At 36.6% G+C, this 17,519-nt stretch overlaps 1 protein-coding gene across 6 annotated transcripts in view; it reads left to right on the top strand.

Moving 5' to 3' along the window:
* LOC127853711 (fanconi-associated nuclease 1-like) overlaps positions 1 to 17,519 on the top strand; it is a 35,642-nt gene that overhangs the window by 14,335 nt on the left and 3,788 nt on the right. For 4 of the 6 annotated variants that reach the window (XM_052388438.1, XM_052388440.1, XM_052388437.1 and 1 more), the window contains 9 exons: positions 57 to 1,330; positions 3,244 to 3,384; positions 4,634 to 4,841; positions 7,533 to 7,667; positions 9,506 to 9,604; positions 11,742 to 11,876; positions 12,313 to 12,541; positions 14,927 to 15,088; positions 16,644 to 16,860. In XM_052388438.1, the coding sequence (XP_052244398.1) occupies positions 58 to 1,330; positions 3,244 to 3,384; positions 4,634 to 4,841; positions 7,533 to 7,667; positions 9,506 to 9,604; positions 11,742 to 11,876; positions 12,313 to 12,541; positions 14,927 to 15,088; positions 16,644 to 16,860 (2,599 nt within the window). In that variant the 5' untranslated portion in view covers position 57. The remainder of the gene's footprint in view (positions 1 to 56; positions 1,331 to 3,243; positions 3,385 to 4,633; positions 4,842 to 7,532; positions 7,668 to 9,505; positions 9,605 to 11,741; positions 11,877 to 12,312; positions 12,542 to 14,926; positions 15,089 to 16,643; positions 16,861 to 17,519) is intronic. The other 2 variants (XM_052388441.1, XM_052388442.1) reach the window with 2 other exon arrangements.

Here is a 17,519-nt window from a genome sequence, read left to right as displayed (position 1 = left end):
ATCTTCAGTGTGTGTTCACCAATACAGTACATGTATTTTTTTCTTTTTATTAAAAGGATGAGTGCACAAAAGAAAAGAAACAGGTTGTCACTGAAAAAGTCACCTGTTGCATCAACAGCTCAGAACACTATTGTATCTATGTTCAAATGTCAGGCAGTAAAACAAAATCAAGTACAGAAAGATATTATAATAGTATCAGAATCTGACAGTGATGTTGACAGTGTTACTGGAGAAACTGAAGAGAATGGCAACAGCAATGGGAAAAATTGCAACCAATATTTCCAAGCACCTAAAAATATCAATGTTGAAAGCAACCTTGATGTAAAGAAAGAAGCAAATTACAGAGGTTCTCTTTCCAAGAAAATCTCAACTGATGCTAGGAATGAATGTGAAAATAAATTGAATGCTTTTAAGAGTGAGAATGGTAAAGATGAGGAAAGTGGTGACAATGGAAGTGAATCTGAATTTAAAATAAACTTAAAAACTATAAACTCAAGAGGAGAGGCCAACAACACAAAAGCAAATTTGCAGCAGTCTAATTCGGAATCAAGAACTTACAATTTGAGGAAACGAACAACTCGTTTGCGGGATTCTGATGCTGACAATGTTGATACAGCTGAACTTAATGCTAATGAAAAATCGAATTGCAGTGGAGAAGTCATAAAAATAACAAGAAAAAGAATGATGAAGACCTCAAGGATACTTTCACTCAAGAAAGCAAAGATTGATGGCGTCAGCATGGAAAAGAAGGAATCTTTTGTTGGTAAAGATCTTACTGTTGATAATCCAATAGATCTTACAATAAGTGATAGCCTTGAGGTTGAGGAAATGGAAGACATTCGAGGAAAAGGGGTTCATAAGGAAAAGCTGAAAAGTCCAAAAAGACCGTCTATTGGGAATTTCCTTTTAAAGATGAAACAAGATATTGAAAAGCATGAAGTCATAAAGTCTAAAGATTCCAGTAAGACAAGTACAAGAACTCTTAGCAAGAAAAGAAACAGGAATGTGAATCTAGGTGAAGATGAATCCAGTAGAGACAGAAATAAAGTAGAAAATGCTATGTCAATTAAAAATGTTGAAGGAGCCAATCATGAAAGTCACTTTAAGGTATCAGAAAGTGTTAAAGCAGATGATGACAGTCGTGATGTCAACATAGTGGTTACTGAAGACAAAGATGATGTAGCAGGTGGTGGAAGAGTAGAGTTCCAGGTGCCATACTATTTGGAGAACTTCCATACAATCCTGGACAGTGTACTGAGTGACGTGGTGAACAGCAAGCTGTTTGATGACCAGGACATGGCGTACATTGCCAGCTTCAGGAGTCTGGATGGTGAGTTTCACAATATGATTTACCTTACAATAAGTAGGAATATGGACTGTGCTCTGTGGAAACGGGCTTTGATACATGTAAAGTGTCGTCCCAGATTAGCCTGTGCAGTCCGATTAGCCCTGATTAGCCTCTGCAGACTGCACAGGCTTATCTGGGACAACACAGCACGCACAATGCATTAAACCCCCTTTCCACAGAGCTAAGCTCATATACATATGAGCCTTGTTCTGGGAATACTGGGCTTAAAACTGATGACTGATCACTCTAAGCTGGGATGACACTTAATGCACACGTATAAGTATGGTATTCCCAGAGCACGGCTTATATTATTGCATATATGCAATAATATGAACTGTTAAATGACGTAACAGTTGTTATTCAGTATGATGTTGACAATGAATACCATATAATTTAAGTTTGTATTCAGCTAGGTTGAAACCTAATCCTTAAACAATTTGATGACATCCAGGGCTTGTTTCCTTCTTAAGAAAGTTCCTTATATAGGCTCTTTCCCTCAAGAGAAAGGCCCTTCCCCAAAGAGAATTTCTTTAAAATGATGCAATTTTCCCCAACTTTCAAGCTTACTTTGGAAAATGTCTTCCCCTAACAGTTTTGTTGATAAGTTTTTCCCCCAAAATGGAAAGCCAGCTAGGTCCTTCCCAAATCAAGTTCAAGAAAAAAAACTTGACACCATAACTGTTAAGATTATGTGTAAACAAACTGGCACATTTCAAACAGATTTTTTTTTCTCAAAAATGGTCGGAAAATAAATATCAATTGACCCATTTTATGTTGATTTTACTTGTACACATAGATTTATCTTGTCTCTATTTTGGTAATGTTTCTAATTTTGATTTATATACAATATGACAGTAAATAATATAAAATAATATTATTGTACTAGGGATGCCAACAAAATTAATAGCAAAATAGCAAAATTGGTATTTGAATCTTAAATTTGGTCATCAAAGTATTAGAAAACTGAAAAATGCAATGGTCATAAAGGTTATTAAAGTGAACAAGATCAAAATGCTTTTGTTCAAATACTTAATAGATTGTGCTGAAACAAACATCATTATAATGAGAAAAATGTGCAATACGTAATAATAGATCTTTTTATCAAAATACATAAAATTTTAGACATATGTATTGGGAAATGTACATACAGACCTACGTTGCAACTTTTAACAGAACATGAACTATAATCATTACCATTGCTTGACAACAGAAACTGTTTTTAATCATGCAATGGCAATTTTTTTTTTTTATGTTTTATATATATTTATTTTTTTAGCTACCCGTTGTTTATTATAATGCATACACATACTAAATCAATAAAAATCTCTCGAAAAAACTTCTTATTAAAAAAAAGATAGTTTGACTATGTATATAGATTGTCAATATCTATGTACATAAAACTAAATATATATAAAACATAAATAATAAAAAATTGCCTTAGAGCGCCTATGATACAATCTTGTCAATCATGGCACATGAGAATCTGTTCAGCAGTTTGTTCAGCAACCTTCAAGCACACATTATACCCTTGGTAGTTGACCGTGGATGTCTGGATGACACAACCGTGCGGAAAACCGCAAACGGTCATTACAATCATAGATCGATACGTACACATGTGTACTCTCAAGCAATATTTGGCATTGAATTTTGGTAATTATAGGCAAATATGACACTCACTGTACTAATTATCGTGCTAATTTGAAAGTATTCAAATAATTTTTATTACACAAATATTTTGTGTCATCCCTATATTATACAAAACATCTTAAGATAATTACTGAAAGTAAAAAAATAAAAAAGGAAAAATTCCCTCATCTTTTCTGTAAGTGATTTGTATTTTAAGTGGTTTTGATTGATTACAAATTGAGTATATCACTTTGTCTTTCCCCTTACAGAAGCCTCTCAGAAGCTGTATGTCCGGCTGTTCTCACGGAAGTTAGCATGGTTGCCTGTGTCCAGACTGGCTTATCCAGAGATCAGCTCAGAGCTGGGGCTACAAGTGCAGAGACTGCAGGAGGCGGGGCTTCTCATGTCAGGTAAGTGGTACTTGTGTGATTTGTGGGGCTTCTCATGTAAGGGGGAGGGGCTGTCTACTCATCATGGAGAATCTCATTTCAGGTGGGGTAAGATTCTTATGTCAGTAGAAAGGGGCTGGACTTCTTACATTGTAATTTCAGGGGTCTGGGACTGTCAGGTTGGAGGGGCTGCCCGTGTCAGGCTGTCAGGGATTTTAAATATTCAGGGGGCGTCAGGGTTAGCATGTCAGGTTGGAAGGGCTGCCCATGTCAAGCTGTCAGGGATTTTATATTCAGGGGGCGTCAGGGTTAGCATGTCAGGTTGGAGGGGCTGCCCATGTCAGGCTGTCAGGGATTTTATATTCAGGGGGCGTCAGGGTAAGCATGTCAGGTTACGGGGGTGTTGGGCCTTGTTAGGCCAGTGGTGCTTCTTTTTTCAGGGGGGCCAGGCTTCCCATATAAATGTGAGCCGGGTCAAATGGCAGAAAATTCATTGAAACACAAGCATCTATTAAAAAGAAAGTACTTGTATTAAAAGTACTTGTATTTTGTTGAGAACTTTACATTATGGAAGGGGTTTAACAGACCTTATTATTACATCTCTTTTATTTTAATCCTATGGTGTTGTTAAAGCATAGAATTAACTGAATTAGGGATTTTCTGTTAACTCTGTTGATGTCATAGTTGTATATTTTTTACTTTTATTTTAAAAAATTTAGTAGTTTTATCACCTTTAAATGTCAAACAGGATTTTTCCTGGCATATCCACTGGCTTGTTAAATTGTTAAAAGGACCCATTCCCAAAGAGAAATGGCGAAAAAAATCCCAATATCCAAGTATTTTGTGTGTGTGTTTAATATATATTATTGTTACCGGTATATCTGTATTTTATTTCAATTACAGCTAACAAAGTATTTAAGTTAACTATCATTTATATGATTTTGTTCTTCTAATTTTAACTATTCTTAAGAGTTTTATTAAATTAGTTTTTCCCAAATCAGTGGACTTTTTGGGGGAATACAAATTTCCAATCCCAAAATTGCATTTTTACCCAAAATGTCCAGAAAAAGGCCTGTCAAATATCAAAGAAATTTAGTGTCATACCAAATGTATAGGACAAAAATCTTTTATGTGGCTATATTATGCAAGAAAACAATGTACATTTTAAGTGAATATTATTGTCCAATTATATTGTTCCATTCCTCCATTCTCTGTTGTATACATGGTTACTACATATATGTTCTATTCTCTCTTGTATAATTATTGCTAGGAGACCACATGACTGACCTTGGCCTAGTTCTGAAGGTCATGTCCGCCCCCGACCTCCGGGCCCTTGCCAAGTCCCTGCACATCCCCGCCCAGGGACTGCCAAAACCCCGTATTGTAGAGCTGCTGATGAAACGAGCCAAGGAGAGTTCCATATCCACCATGTTCTGTGGAAAGGCAGGTTCAAACATGGAGAAAACCATCCTCAACAGGTACAGTGTCTTTTTTGCTCAATTTTGGGTCGTGTTTTGATAAAAAGTTTGAAATATTGTTTGTTTTTTCTAACAAATACTTTAAAATTAAGAAAAATAGAATTTCCAACCATCCTCAACAGGTACAGTGTCTTTTTCTCTCCATTTTGGCTCTTGATTTGAGTACAAGTTGCAAATACATAAAACAAAATTTGACAAATACTTTAAACTTGAGAAAAAACGTGTTTTCAATTTTTTATTTTCTAAGGTTCAAGTAATACAGCTTTGTAGGTAGAGGAACTAAACCTTGAGGATTTATATATTAAAAATTCTATTTTTTGGAAACCTTTAATTGCAATTTAAAGGCAGTCATTTGGGAATAATATTCACTTTTCTAGATTTGGAATGGGGCTGAATTTTTGCCAAAAATTAAAGCCTCTATAACGCTTAAAATCAACAAAAAATGTGTACAATATTTCATAAAATAAAGTTAAACAATTAAAAATCAGTGTTCCTTATGGCAATTGGCGAAATTTCAACGCCAGATGTGGTCTGTTAAAATAGATGATTGTAGATACAAAATGCTCGTTTTTATTATTGTTTTGCATATTTGATTCCATTTTAATTTCCCGCAACAATATCTATTCATACAACACATGAACACTAACATGGTACCATATTAGTGTTCGTGTCATATGAAAAGATATATTCGCGGGAAATAAAAATGGAATTAATTGTGTCACAAATAAATAAAAACAAGCATTTTGTATCTACAAAAATATATGTAATCATACCACATCTAGGGTTGAAATTGTGGCTATTTCTACAAGGAACACTGATTCTTTAGGTGTTAACTTTATTTTACGAAATATTTACGAATTTTTCGTTGATTTTGAGCATTATAGAGGCTTTAAACAAACAACCGACTGAGAGGTATGCACTGTCTCGCATGTAGGAAACTGATTGGTGTGAACAGGCAGAATGTTAATTTTAGTATTGTTTATCCTTGTTAACCCTTTCCCACTTAGATACGTATTTCAGGCATTTGTAGTTCCTAAGAAAGTTCCATTTGATTTAAGAACTTTCTTACTAGAATTAAGTTTTTTAGGCTTCATCTCCAAATCTTTGATACTGATGAGAAGCAAACAGCATAAAACCTGAACAGACTTCGAGTTACTCGCGAGTTACTCGCAGGCTGTTCTGGTTTTATGCTGTTTGCACATATCCATTTTTACTTTGCTTCTAAGTGGAAAAGGGTTAAGCAGCAACTAATAACCTATTAAAAACATGGGTTTGATGAGAAAGAAATTAAATATAAAAGAGAGTTCGCTTTAGAAGATTACAAAATAATAATGCAAGTGTTTTGATTATAATGGAATGTCACACATAAAGTTGTAATTGAAATTAAAAATAAAGTTTATTAAGCTTTGCTCAGGATTTTTAATTCTCTAATGAAATGTATGTGGTGACTTTACAATGTTTCTACAATTCTCACTGTTTATTAGCTAATATACAGCTCTTTGTCATGATTAAATAGTTATTTATTTTAACGGCTGTGGATTAAACCCTGATTGTTTTATTTTATAAACATTTGTAATAGACTTGGACTGAATGATGAATTCAAAATTATTTTGAAATGGACTTGTTTACTGATGTTTGTGTTGTTTTATTTTTGTAATTTTGCTTTAATAGCAAAAATAATTGTTTTATTGCTTCTAAATAAGTATAATAGCAAGAAAAATAAGTTAAATAAAGAAGTGCCTTTACCTGAATTTGAACCTTTAACCTCTTGGACCACAATCAAGCGTATTTTAATTTCTATGGTAGAAATACACATATTTTTCGATTTATCTACTAAAAGTGTTAGTTACAAACACTTAAAGGCTTCTATAAATTTCAGTTGATGATAATTGATAGATTAACTGTTATTGGTGGACAGGGCAGCTCCTGACTGTACTGTGTCAAAGGCAGGCTGGTCTGGAGCTATCCTGTCCACATATGGTCCATTTTCAAATGACTCGGGTCAAATAGTGGTCCTCTACTATGTTTGTATAATCATATACCTGAGTAAAAAATTGAAGCCAAAGAGTGTCTGTGAGTGAAATGTTTTATATTGAGTTGTATGGAATTATAGCTTAAAAAACATTTATGTGAAATCAGAAAGCAAAAAGCTTTGATATTTGGATTTGTGTAAATCATGCTACTGGGTTCCAAACTTGACATGGCCCATTACATTAAGGTGAGCGATATAGGGCCAGCTTGACCCTCTTCTTTGAATATATGACAATTTGTATTAAAATATTAATATTGTCCTGTAACTGTAAACAATTCACTTTAAAAATAAATGTTAAGACATTTAAATATTTCATGGTGGCTTTTTTATATTTAATTGACTGGTTATTTCAAGTATGTAGCGCATGAATTGAGCCCCGCTCTGGGAAAACAGGGCTTAATGCATGTGCGTTAAGTGTCGTCCTAGATTAGCATGTGCAGTTTGCACAGGCTTATCAGGGATGACACTTTCCTTCTAAATTGGGTTTGTACTCAGAAGAGACCTTCTTGAAAAGAATAATACCATAAAAACGGAAAATGTTTTCCCTGACTAGGCTGCGCAAACTTCACAGGCTAATCTGAGACGACACTTTATGCACATGAATTAGGCCTGGTTTTCCCAGAGAGAAGGTTTAAATTGAAAGTACATGTTTCCCCCAGAGCTCTCACATACCTGGGCGAGGTATGTCACCTATGCAGGGAGGCGCGGGCCATGTTCATACGGGCCATCATGTTGTTCTCACTCTATCAGACCAACTTTGACGAGGATAGTGCAGGCGGCGGACAAAACCAGCTGTATGTTACCTTTTCATTTTAACAAACACCTCATTACAACATGATCAAACCATATGATGAAACATTACTGATTTTGTCGGTTATATGTACTTGAGTATAATATATTTACTATTGATGTTTATAAAAATGATTAAGGTAAATCATAAAAAGACAAAATCGGTATTAAATTTAACATCCATGTGCTTACGCTTTATATAGTTACCAGGAAATACATTATTTAGATGATGCTATAGTAATTTTATAACCATTGAAAGTAAGATGGGAGATTAAAGGTTAAATATTAAGGGAAAGTGATAAATGATAAATAAATTTAAATTAAGTTGTATGTAACCTACATGGAGAGAGGTGATGTTAATTGTCCCATTCTTCCAGTTTAAAAATGTTGTACATTTTCAAACTGTTAACATGTTAAATAGCATGCATAAGCGTTTGCTAAATTAACGTATGATATGTAATGAAAGTGAGATCTAATTAATGCATTGTGAACAGACTTTAAATAGTTTTCAATTATACATATATATATAAAGTGTGCAATATTTAAATGTTAAAAAAATAATACAATTTTCTAAGTTTGTTGTCAGAATATACTGTGTTTTTTACACGGTGAACTTGACAAAATGAATGTTTATGCCATGTAAAACTTATTACATACCTTACTATATCTAGTAACACCATTTTAATGCCCCTGGATCGAATAATCGGGGGTATATTGTTTTTGGCCTGTCTGTCTGTCATTGTGTGTGTGTGTCTGTCTGTTCATTGGTTAAAGTTTTGCAATAACTTTTGCAATATTGAAGATAGCAACTTGATATTTGGCATGCATGTGTATCTCATGTAGCTGCACATTTTGAGTGGTGAAAGATGAAGGTCATCTATCAAGGTCAAAGATCAAAAATACAAATCCAAGGAAAGTAATAAGCTTTAAAGGGATATAATTATCTGTACCTGCCAAATAATAAAAAAAAATATATATAAAGCAAAGCGGCGCAGTAGGGGGGCATTGTGTTTCTGACAAACACATCTCTTGTTATGCTCCCCAAAGAGCATATTGTCGCCGCTTCGTCTGTCCATGCTTGTGTCCGCCCGTCTGTGCACAATTTTTGTCCGGGCTATTTCTCAGCAATTAATGACCGGAATTCAATGAAACTTTATGGGAAGCTTCACTACCAACAGGAGATGTGCATATTATCAGCGGGTTATGGTCTGATGATTTTTCACAGAGTTATGGCCCTTTGAAATTTTCTATAAACTGGACATATAGTGCAATTCTTGTCCGGGCTATGTCTCAATTACTGACTGGAATTCAATGAAGCTTTATGGGAAGCTTAACTACTTTGAGGAGATGCGCATGTTATTTGTGGGTTCTGGTTAGATGATTTATTTAGAGAGTTATGGCCCTTTGAAATTTTTAAGTTGCTAAACCACCCATCGTATTATTTTGTCCAAAGTTATGCCCCTCAAGACGTTTCCTTTTATCTGAATATATAGTGCAATATTGTGACAAAAAAAACCTTTGGGGAGCATCACCAGTCTCTGACGGTTTCCTGTTCTTATATGGATTTGGAATGGACCACATACAAAAAGTGTACCCATATTGCTTTTCTACTTCCTGTAGTGCAACACAAATCCTAAACAAAAAATGAAATCATCAAAATAGTTGCTGTGTATCATACCCCTAAACATTTTAGTAGAATGTTATTTTCTGGATAAGATGGCCAAGATCATGAAAATTGTTGTAAAATTAAACTAAAGTTTTTGATTCATTAATAATGAGGGAGGTTCAAAGGAATTCATGAATTGTTTACACCTGACTACCATCAATTCCCATGTGTTCACAGGTTCCAGATGTTGAGAGTAAACATTGGTCAGGTGATGTACCCACGCTACACGGTGAACAGGCAGAGGGCAGTGTTTGCTGACAGAGCAGCGTTGGTCAGGTGAAAAATAGAATGGGACAGTGGGCCTGTATTCCAGATACATCTTGAGTTTATCTTTTTATATTTTAGCCTTGTTCTGGATAAAAGTGGGTTTAATGGATGTGGGTAAAGTTCTATCTCAGTCTGCTTAAGCTAAAAGTGGAAGCAGAGGGCAGTGTTTGCTGACAAAGCAGCATTGGTCAGGTGAAAAATAGCAGCAGTCTGAAATTGCAAATACATCTTGAGTTTATCTTTAAAATGTGAGCCTCGTTCTGAGACGACACTTTCAGCCCAGATTGGATTTTTGTTTAGAAGAGACTTTCTTTAAATGAAAAATTCCATGGAAGTGGAAGTGTCTTCCCTGATAAGCCTGTGTGGACTGCACAGGTTATTCTTTGACAACACTTTCAGCCCATGCATTTAGCCCATGTGACCTCAGATATGTGTGTCCTGTGACCTCACAATATATATGTCATGTGACCTCAAGTATCTATGTCGTGTGACCTCAGGTATATATGTCATGTGAGCTCAGGTATATGTCATATGACCTCAGGTTTATATGTCATGTTACCTCAGGTACCTATGTCATGTGACCTCAGGTATATATGTCATGTGACCTCCGGTATCTGTCATGAACCTCAGGTATATGTGTCATGTGATCTCAGGTATTTGTGTCAGGTGACCTCAGATAATTATGTCATGTGACGTCAGGTATCTATGTCATGTGACCTCGGGTACATATTTCATGTTACATCCAATATCTATGTTATGTGCCCTCAGATATGTATGTCATGTGACCTCAGATATATACCGTAATTACTTGAAGTTTTTGGACACTTAAAAATAATAATAAAAATTGTGTCTGAAAAATTAGATACGAAAAATATTCAAAAATTACAGGTGTCCAAAAATTTAGTGACAAAAATTAAGGTGTCCGAAAATAATAATTATATTGAAATAAATGCAATGAATCAATGTACAATAATTATCTTGTGATTAACTCTTTTTTTTCTGCTTAAAAAAAATACAACTTCACAGCTTCGCTAACTCTTGCTTGAAATGATATGGAACAAAAATGTAAAAAACAGAAAACATTTTGCTTTCTTTATAGGACGACACTGTTTCAAATGCTGTAGGATGAGTCCATTACTAACTACAGGTATACATGGTTATTTACCCAATTACGCGAATGTAATGGTCCATCGCCCTCAGTCATGAATCTGCAAGGTTTAATCCCGTTGTAAAAATCCATGATCCAAGATAAGCCAAAACAGGGTAGAAGTCTGTAGAAAAGCGAGGTAAAATATACTGTCAGAAAATTAAGAGACATTCACTGTGGACAAAAACCCGAAAATTTAGAGTTACGAAAAATAATTATTTGTGCTAAAACAGAGGGTGTCCGAAAACTTAGAAATAATTACAGTATGTCATGTGACCTCAAGTATAAATGTCATGTGACCTCTGATATATATGTCATGTGACCTTTGGTATTTATGTCATGTGACTTCAGTTATACATGTCATGTGACCTGAGATATGTATGTCATGTGTGCTCAGGTATCTATGTATGTGACCTCAGGTTTGAGGCTCTTTGCCATGTGACCTCAGGTTTGAGGCTCTTTGTCATGTGACCTCAGGTTTGAGGCTCTTTGCCATGTGACCTCAAGTTTGAGGCTCTTTGTCATGTGACCTTAGGTTTGAGGCTCTTTGTCATGTGACCTCAGGTTTGAGGCTCTTTGTCATGTGACCTCAGGTTTGAGGCTCTTTGTCATGTGACCTCAGATTTGAGGCTCTTTGCCATGTGACCTCAGGTTTGAGGCTCTTTGCCATGTGACCTCAGGTTTGAGGCTCTTTGTCATGTGACCTCAGGTTTGAGGCTCTTTGTCATGTGACCTCAGGTTTGAGGCTCTTTGCCATGTGACCTCAGGTTTGAGGCTCTTTGTCATGTGACCTCAGGTTTGAGGCTCTTTGTCATGTGACCTCAGGTTTGAGGCTCTTTGTCATGTGACCTCAGATTTGAGGCTCTTTGCCATGTGACCTCAGGTTTGAGGCTCTTTGCCATGTGACCTCAGGTTTGAGGCTCTTTGTCATGTGACCTCAGGTTTGAGGCTCTTTGTCATATGACCTCAGGTTTGAGGCTCTTTGCCATGTGACCTCAGGTTTGAGACGGCTCTGCAGTTTGACCTTGACCTCCAGCACCTTACAGAGAAAGGGAAGTGGTCAGATGCCCTGGATCTGTACCAGAAAGCCAGACAGGTTGCTGAGGACGTGTGTGGGAATAAGACCTATGTCAAGTATGGGAGGATCTTTGTGATGATATTACTTATATAAAGCCAGTATTTGTCTTTAAGCTATACTTTTCTTTTATTGTCTAAGAATTTGTTTGTTTATAAAACCTTGTTTCAGCGCGGATATATGTAAGGCTGTTTTGCTTTGTTGATTTATAGAGGGGCTAGGAGAAGTATGTCAAACATGGATGTTCAAATAAATCCTAAACTTCAATGACAAACAGAGTTGGTAAAAACCGTCGGTAATAATCTTTTGAGGAGTTTTCACAGACTCGGGCAATCTTTATCACCCTATAACGGTCATAACCTTATTATTGAAGAATAATTCTTAAGAATTGAAGAATGAAGGGGATGAGGTGTAACAGGGGAATCAATTTACTAACCATACCTTAAATAGGCCTTAAAGAAGTCCTAGTAACATCATTCTGCCTCTTTTAACCAGGTGGGATGCCTCGTTGCCCCTGTTCCTGCGCTGCTACACAGCCGGCTGGGTGTACACCCGGGTCCACACCCAGGGGCTGGAGACCCTACAGAGGGCCCGGCAGTACCAGGAGGCAGTGGACCTGCTGGAACAGCTTCTGTCACAGGACGTGTATGGAGATCAGTACCGTGGTCTGTGGTATGAGAGACTGGCACTCAACCTGGAGGCTCATCTCAAGTCTCCTGATAAGGTAGGCCCCTACTTTTTGTCCCCTACAGGTGAAACTGGAGGGGACTTATGGTTTGCGCTCTGTGTGTCCGTGAGACCGTGAGTCTGTCACACTTTTCTGGATCCTGTCATAACGTTAAAAGTTCTTCATATTTTTTCATGAATCTTGAAACATGTTCCTTCTTTTTCCCACTTTTTAAACTTAAGTCCTATTTGTCTCTCTTCTTTTTATGCCCCCGGTAGGGTAGCATATAGCAGTTGAACTGTCCATGGCATGCATGTGTATCTCATGAAGCTGCACATTTTGAGTGGTGAAAGGTCAAGGTCATCCTTCAAGGTCAAAAGTTAAAAAAAAATAGAATCCAAGGGAAGTAATAAGCTTTAAAAGGGAGATAATTTCTAAACCTGCCAAATGATATATTGAAATTGTATTTCAAAGCGGCGCAATAGGGGGCATCGTATTTCTGACAAACACATCTCTTGTTTACCCATAATCCTATTTTCCCCTACTTTTTTAACCTTAACATTATTTGTCCATTTTTCTCACAAGCTGTATGTTAAAAGAAGGAACATTTTTAAGTGTTTGCTTTTCAAAGTTAACATTAAGCTAATATAAACTATTATTGTTTTATAACATTTAAGACTTGTTACTGTGATAGAGACCTACAGAATGCTTCAGTAGGTTGTACTTGTGTGAATGAACAGCTAGGTTACTCTTCAGCAGAACAACTGAACAGCAAATCCCAAGCACAATAATAATAGCCTGAAGCACTGTGGTCTCCTTGTTTCTGTAGCCTGAAGCCCTGTCGTCTCCTAGTTACTGTAGCCTGAAGCACTGTGGTTTCCTAGTTACTGTAGCCTGAAGCACTGTGGTCTCCTAGTTACTGTAGCCTGAAGCACTGTGGTCTCCTAGTTGCTGTAGCCTGAAGCAATGTGGTCTCCTAGTTATTGTAGCCTGAAGCACTGTGGTCTCCTAGTTACTGTAGCCTGAAGCACTGTGGTCTCCTAGTTGCTGTAGCCTGAGGCATTGTGGTCTCCTAGTTACTGTAGCCTGAAGCAATGAGGTCTCCTAGTTACTGTAGCCTGAAGCACTGTGGTCTCGTACTTGCTGTAGCCTGAAGCACTGTTGTCTCCTAGTTACTGTAGCCTGAGGCACTGTGGTCTCCTAGTTACTGTAGCCTGAAGCACTGTGGTCTCCTAGTTACTGTAGCCTGAGGCACTGTGGTCTCCTAGTTACTGTTGCCTGAAGCACTGTGGTTTCCTAGTTACTGTAGCCTGAAGCACTGTGGTCTCCTACTTACTGTAGCCTGAAGCACTGTGGTTTCATCTTATGTGATCCACACATTCCTGAATTATTTGCCCTTGAATATAGCTGGCAAGAAGGTGCAATGGTATAATTCACACTTGGAACAAAGGTTTGGTGATACTAGATTAAATGTCTGTTGTGAAATGATATTTTAACTTTATTTTTAATTCATATCAGGGACAGATCCAACAATTTTAAGGATTTAAATGAGAAAAAAAGACATTGGTCAGCTTCTACCGACGTAGTGTTTTCAAAATTGATCTTGTTGTCAACTGCAAACATGTAAGCCTGTGTTGCCCCCAATGGCCCACAAAGGCGGTCCAAAGAAATTGTTATGACTGGGCAATAATACTTGTCAATTGGACATTTAAGTCTCTAGTGCCCAAAATGCGCCGCTTTGAATGTGCACATTAAGTTTTCCGCCCCTACTCACTTTTCTTTTTAAATGGTGCCTTGTATCAGCAAACGCTGATCAGCCAAGGGGCATCATGGGCTTCTTTTATTTATTTTAAAAATTCAAACTCGAATATATAATTTTTTGGGTTAGTTACATCTGTTCCTGCATATCACTTTTTAAACTGCAGAGATATTCTTGACCAATAGTCTAAAATGCTCCTTATTGTACATGCTTCATTGACTCAATATCCAATCTACATCTAAAAAGTCTTCCTCACCAATTATGACATCTTAACCAAATGTGCTTTCTTCACCATATGTTTCAAAGTAAGATTCTTTCCAGTCTTTAAGGTCCATGCCTATGTAAAAAAAAAGACCTGGTTATTTTATATTTTATAAATACATGTCTGTATAAACCCCTTAACCCTTTCCCACTTAGAAGCAAGTAAAAACGGCTATGTGCAAACAGCATGAAATCAGAACAGCCTGTGAGTAACTCGCAGTCTGTTCAGGTTTTATGCTTTTTGCAGCTCATCAGTATCAAAGGTTTGGAGATGAAGCCTTAAAAACTTAAAATCTAGTGAGAAAAGTCTTAAATTAAAAATAACTTAAGGGACTACAAATGCGTGAAAATACGTATGTAAGTGGTAAAGGGGTAAATCAAAGAATTCTCTTAGTGACAAGCCCCAGATTGTGTTCCTACAGAGCCTATATGTGATATTGCGAGGGCTGTCAGACACCAGGGTCCACACCGGGCGCAGGTACGCCATCTATGAGAGAGCACGCAGACTGTGTGAGGCGCCCAAGTCAAAGTTTGCACACAGGATCGCTGAATTCCATCATGAACCAGTCCAACCAACACCCGAGGTATGGCGCGTAATTTGGTGGAGTGATAACAAGGAAACCAATCAAAGATTTGTTCTTTGTAATTTATTTTGTATAAACACAACACTTCCAAGTCTATAAAAATATTCTTGTCAAACAAGGAATACAGCCTACGGAACAAAATCCATCCACCTTTGAAGGGGTGGAAGTAAGTAAATAACTCCCTAATAAGTTCTGTTCTCTCAACTGTGTTATATTCTGACTGAAAAGACAATTGAGTTTTGGTCTCATATAAACAACATTTGAAAAATTGTAGGTCACGCATGTAAAAAATTGTCAACATTAATTAGCCAAACATTTTGTTAAATTGTATTCACTATTGACGTCGGTTGGTTTGATGTTTGACATATGATGTGCATTTGTACACCCACTGTTAAGCAAGAAACCAATTACTTTCTGTCATTGTAAATGACATAAAACTTTATTTAGTACTTATGTGGTCATGAAGCAAAACAATATTAACTTTATGTAAGGGATTGTGTATATGCATTTGTTGTCATGAAACACTCATCAAAAGGAGATAATCTAAGTGAGGGATAGCGGTCAACTTCATTTATTTATTAACCATCTTGTTAACAATCTTTTGAACTACCTGATAGATAGCTTTGTCTAAACAATAAGGATTCAAGGGGAAACGCATGTTTGTACTGTTGGGATTTATTTTTAGCTCGGCGTTTTCGGAGAAAACCCGAGGTATTGTCATAGCCAGCTTGTCGTGTCGTCTGCCGTCCATGTCGTGCTAAAACCTTAACATTGGTTCAAGTTAACTTTTAATTTTCCAGTCCAGGGAGTTTTTTAATCAGTTGCATAGTTTCTACACTGAAGATACAATGCAACATCACACTATCCTCCTTTGATCAATAGGATTTAGGAATTGCTTAAAGATTTAACGGCTATGAATCAACTTAAAAGAGAATGCACTCACTTCACTTGAAAAAATACAAAAACATATATAGTTGTTATAATAAAAGTATGATTTGTAATTTAATATGTGTATTTGAAAATACAAAGGTATACACTTGTAAACGATTAATTATTGGGAAAAACTGTATTAATATAATGTTAAACTCATTCTGGCCAAAAATTTCCAACTAGAAACCTCATTTTTTTTATAAAGTTATTTTCAGATGGAGTAAGAGGATATGGTGATGTCAAATGCTATATCAGCCGCAAAAGTGTCATGTGAAAATGGCTGTTATATGATTTGCGGCCAGCGTATGTCCAGACCAGCCTGTGCATCTCCATGGTATAATCCGGAGCTACCTTGTCCGCTAGGTTTTGTTTTCTCATTAGCAGACAAAGTAGCTCCTTCAGACTGCGGACTTGCAGACTGGTGTGGAGCTACACCCGCTGCATATAGCATAAGACCAATGTTCACATGAGGGGTCCTATGTTTGCAGGTAGAGATAGAGGGATGGTGATATCAGGTGCAGGTCAGATGAGGGTCAAGTACCAGTTTATGTTGCAGGTAGAGATAGAGGGGATGGTGATATCAGATGCGGGTCAGATGGGGGTCAAGTACCAGTTTGTATTGCAGGTAGAGATAGAGGGGATGGTGATATCAGATGCAGGTCAGATGGGGGTCAAGTACCAGTTTGTGTTGCAGGTAGAGATAGAGGGGATGGTGATATCAGATGCAGGTCAGATGGGGGTCAAGTACCAGTTTGTGATGGCAGGGGACGCTGACTCCACCACTCTGTGTGCTGTAGAAGAACTGGTGCTGGAACACTACAAGAACAACGGATACCCAGAAGGTGGCTGGCATGTAGTGTTAAGTCATTCTATTCATACAGATGTCATGTAATGTTCAGTCATTCTATTCAAAGAGATGTCACGTAGTGTTCAGTCATTCATAGAGATGTGACGTCACTGCCTTCGTATGATCTATGTGCTTGATCTGTAAACATTTTATTGTTTTGGAAACGTGCATATGCTGAGCTATAGTCCATATAAGAATCAAATTTACCAAATAGTTAAAAAAAATTTTTAAATGTTTTATATAAATTGTATGCGTATGTTAATCAATTTTTGGGGTATTTATTTATTCAGGGCTTTTTTTATTGCTGCTTTTTGGTCATTCACAATGGCAAATGTTTTTTGTTTACCAAATTTATGTCCTTAATTCCCAATTTATTGTTTGACTTTCAAATATTTGGAAATAGATCTGTAAAGGATAGAAATAAGACGTTTGAAATTGTAACATCCCTTACACCAATATTTTCAGTTTTAGTATTTTCTGTTTTAATTGAGTTCTATGGATAATTTTTCAAAAGTTATTAATCAAACTACGATACTTTTTCCCAATTTAAAGTTAATTTGTGCTTAAATTCTTAACTTCACAAGTATAGGTCATAATCTCAAGATGGTGAGAAAAGGCCCTGTTATTGTCAGTTAACATTAGGAAACAACTTTT

The sequence above is a fragment of the Dreissena polymorpha genome, chromosome 12, assembly GCF_020536995.1.
Source record: "Dreissena polymorpha isolate Duluth1 chromosome 12, UMN_Dpol_1.0, whole genome shotgun sequence".
Classification (NCBI taxonomy): domain Eukaryota; kingdom Metazoa; phylum Mollusca; class Bivalvia; order Myida; family Dreissenidae; genus Dreissena; species Dreissena polymorpha.
The sequence above is the reverse complement of the archived record's forward strand: the minus strand, read 5'-3'. Positions and strand labels throughout refer to the sequence as shown.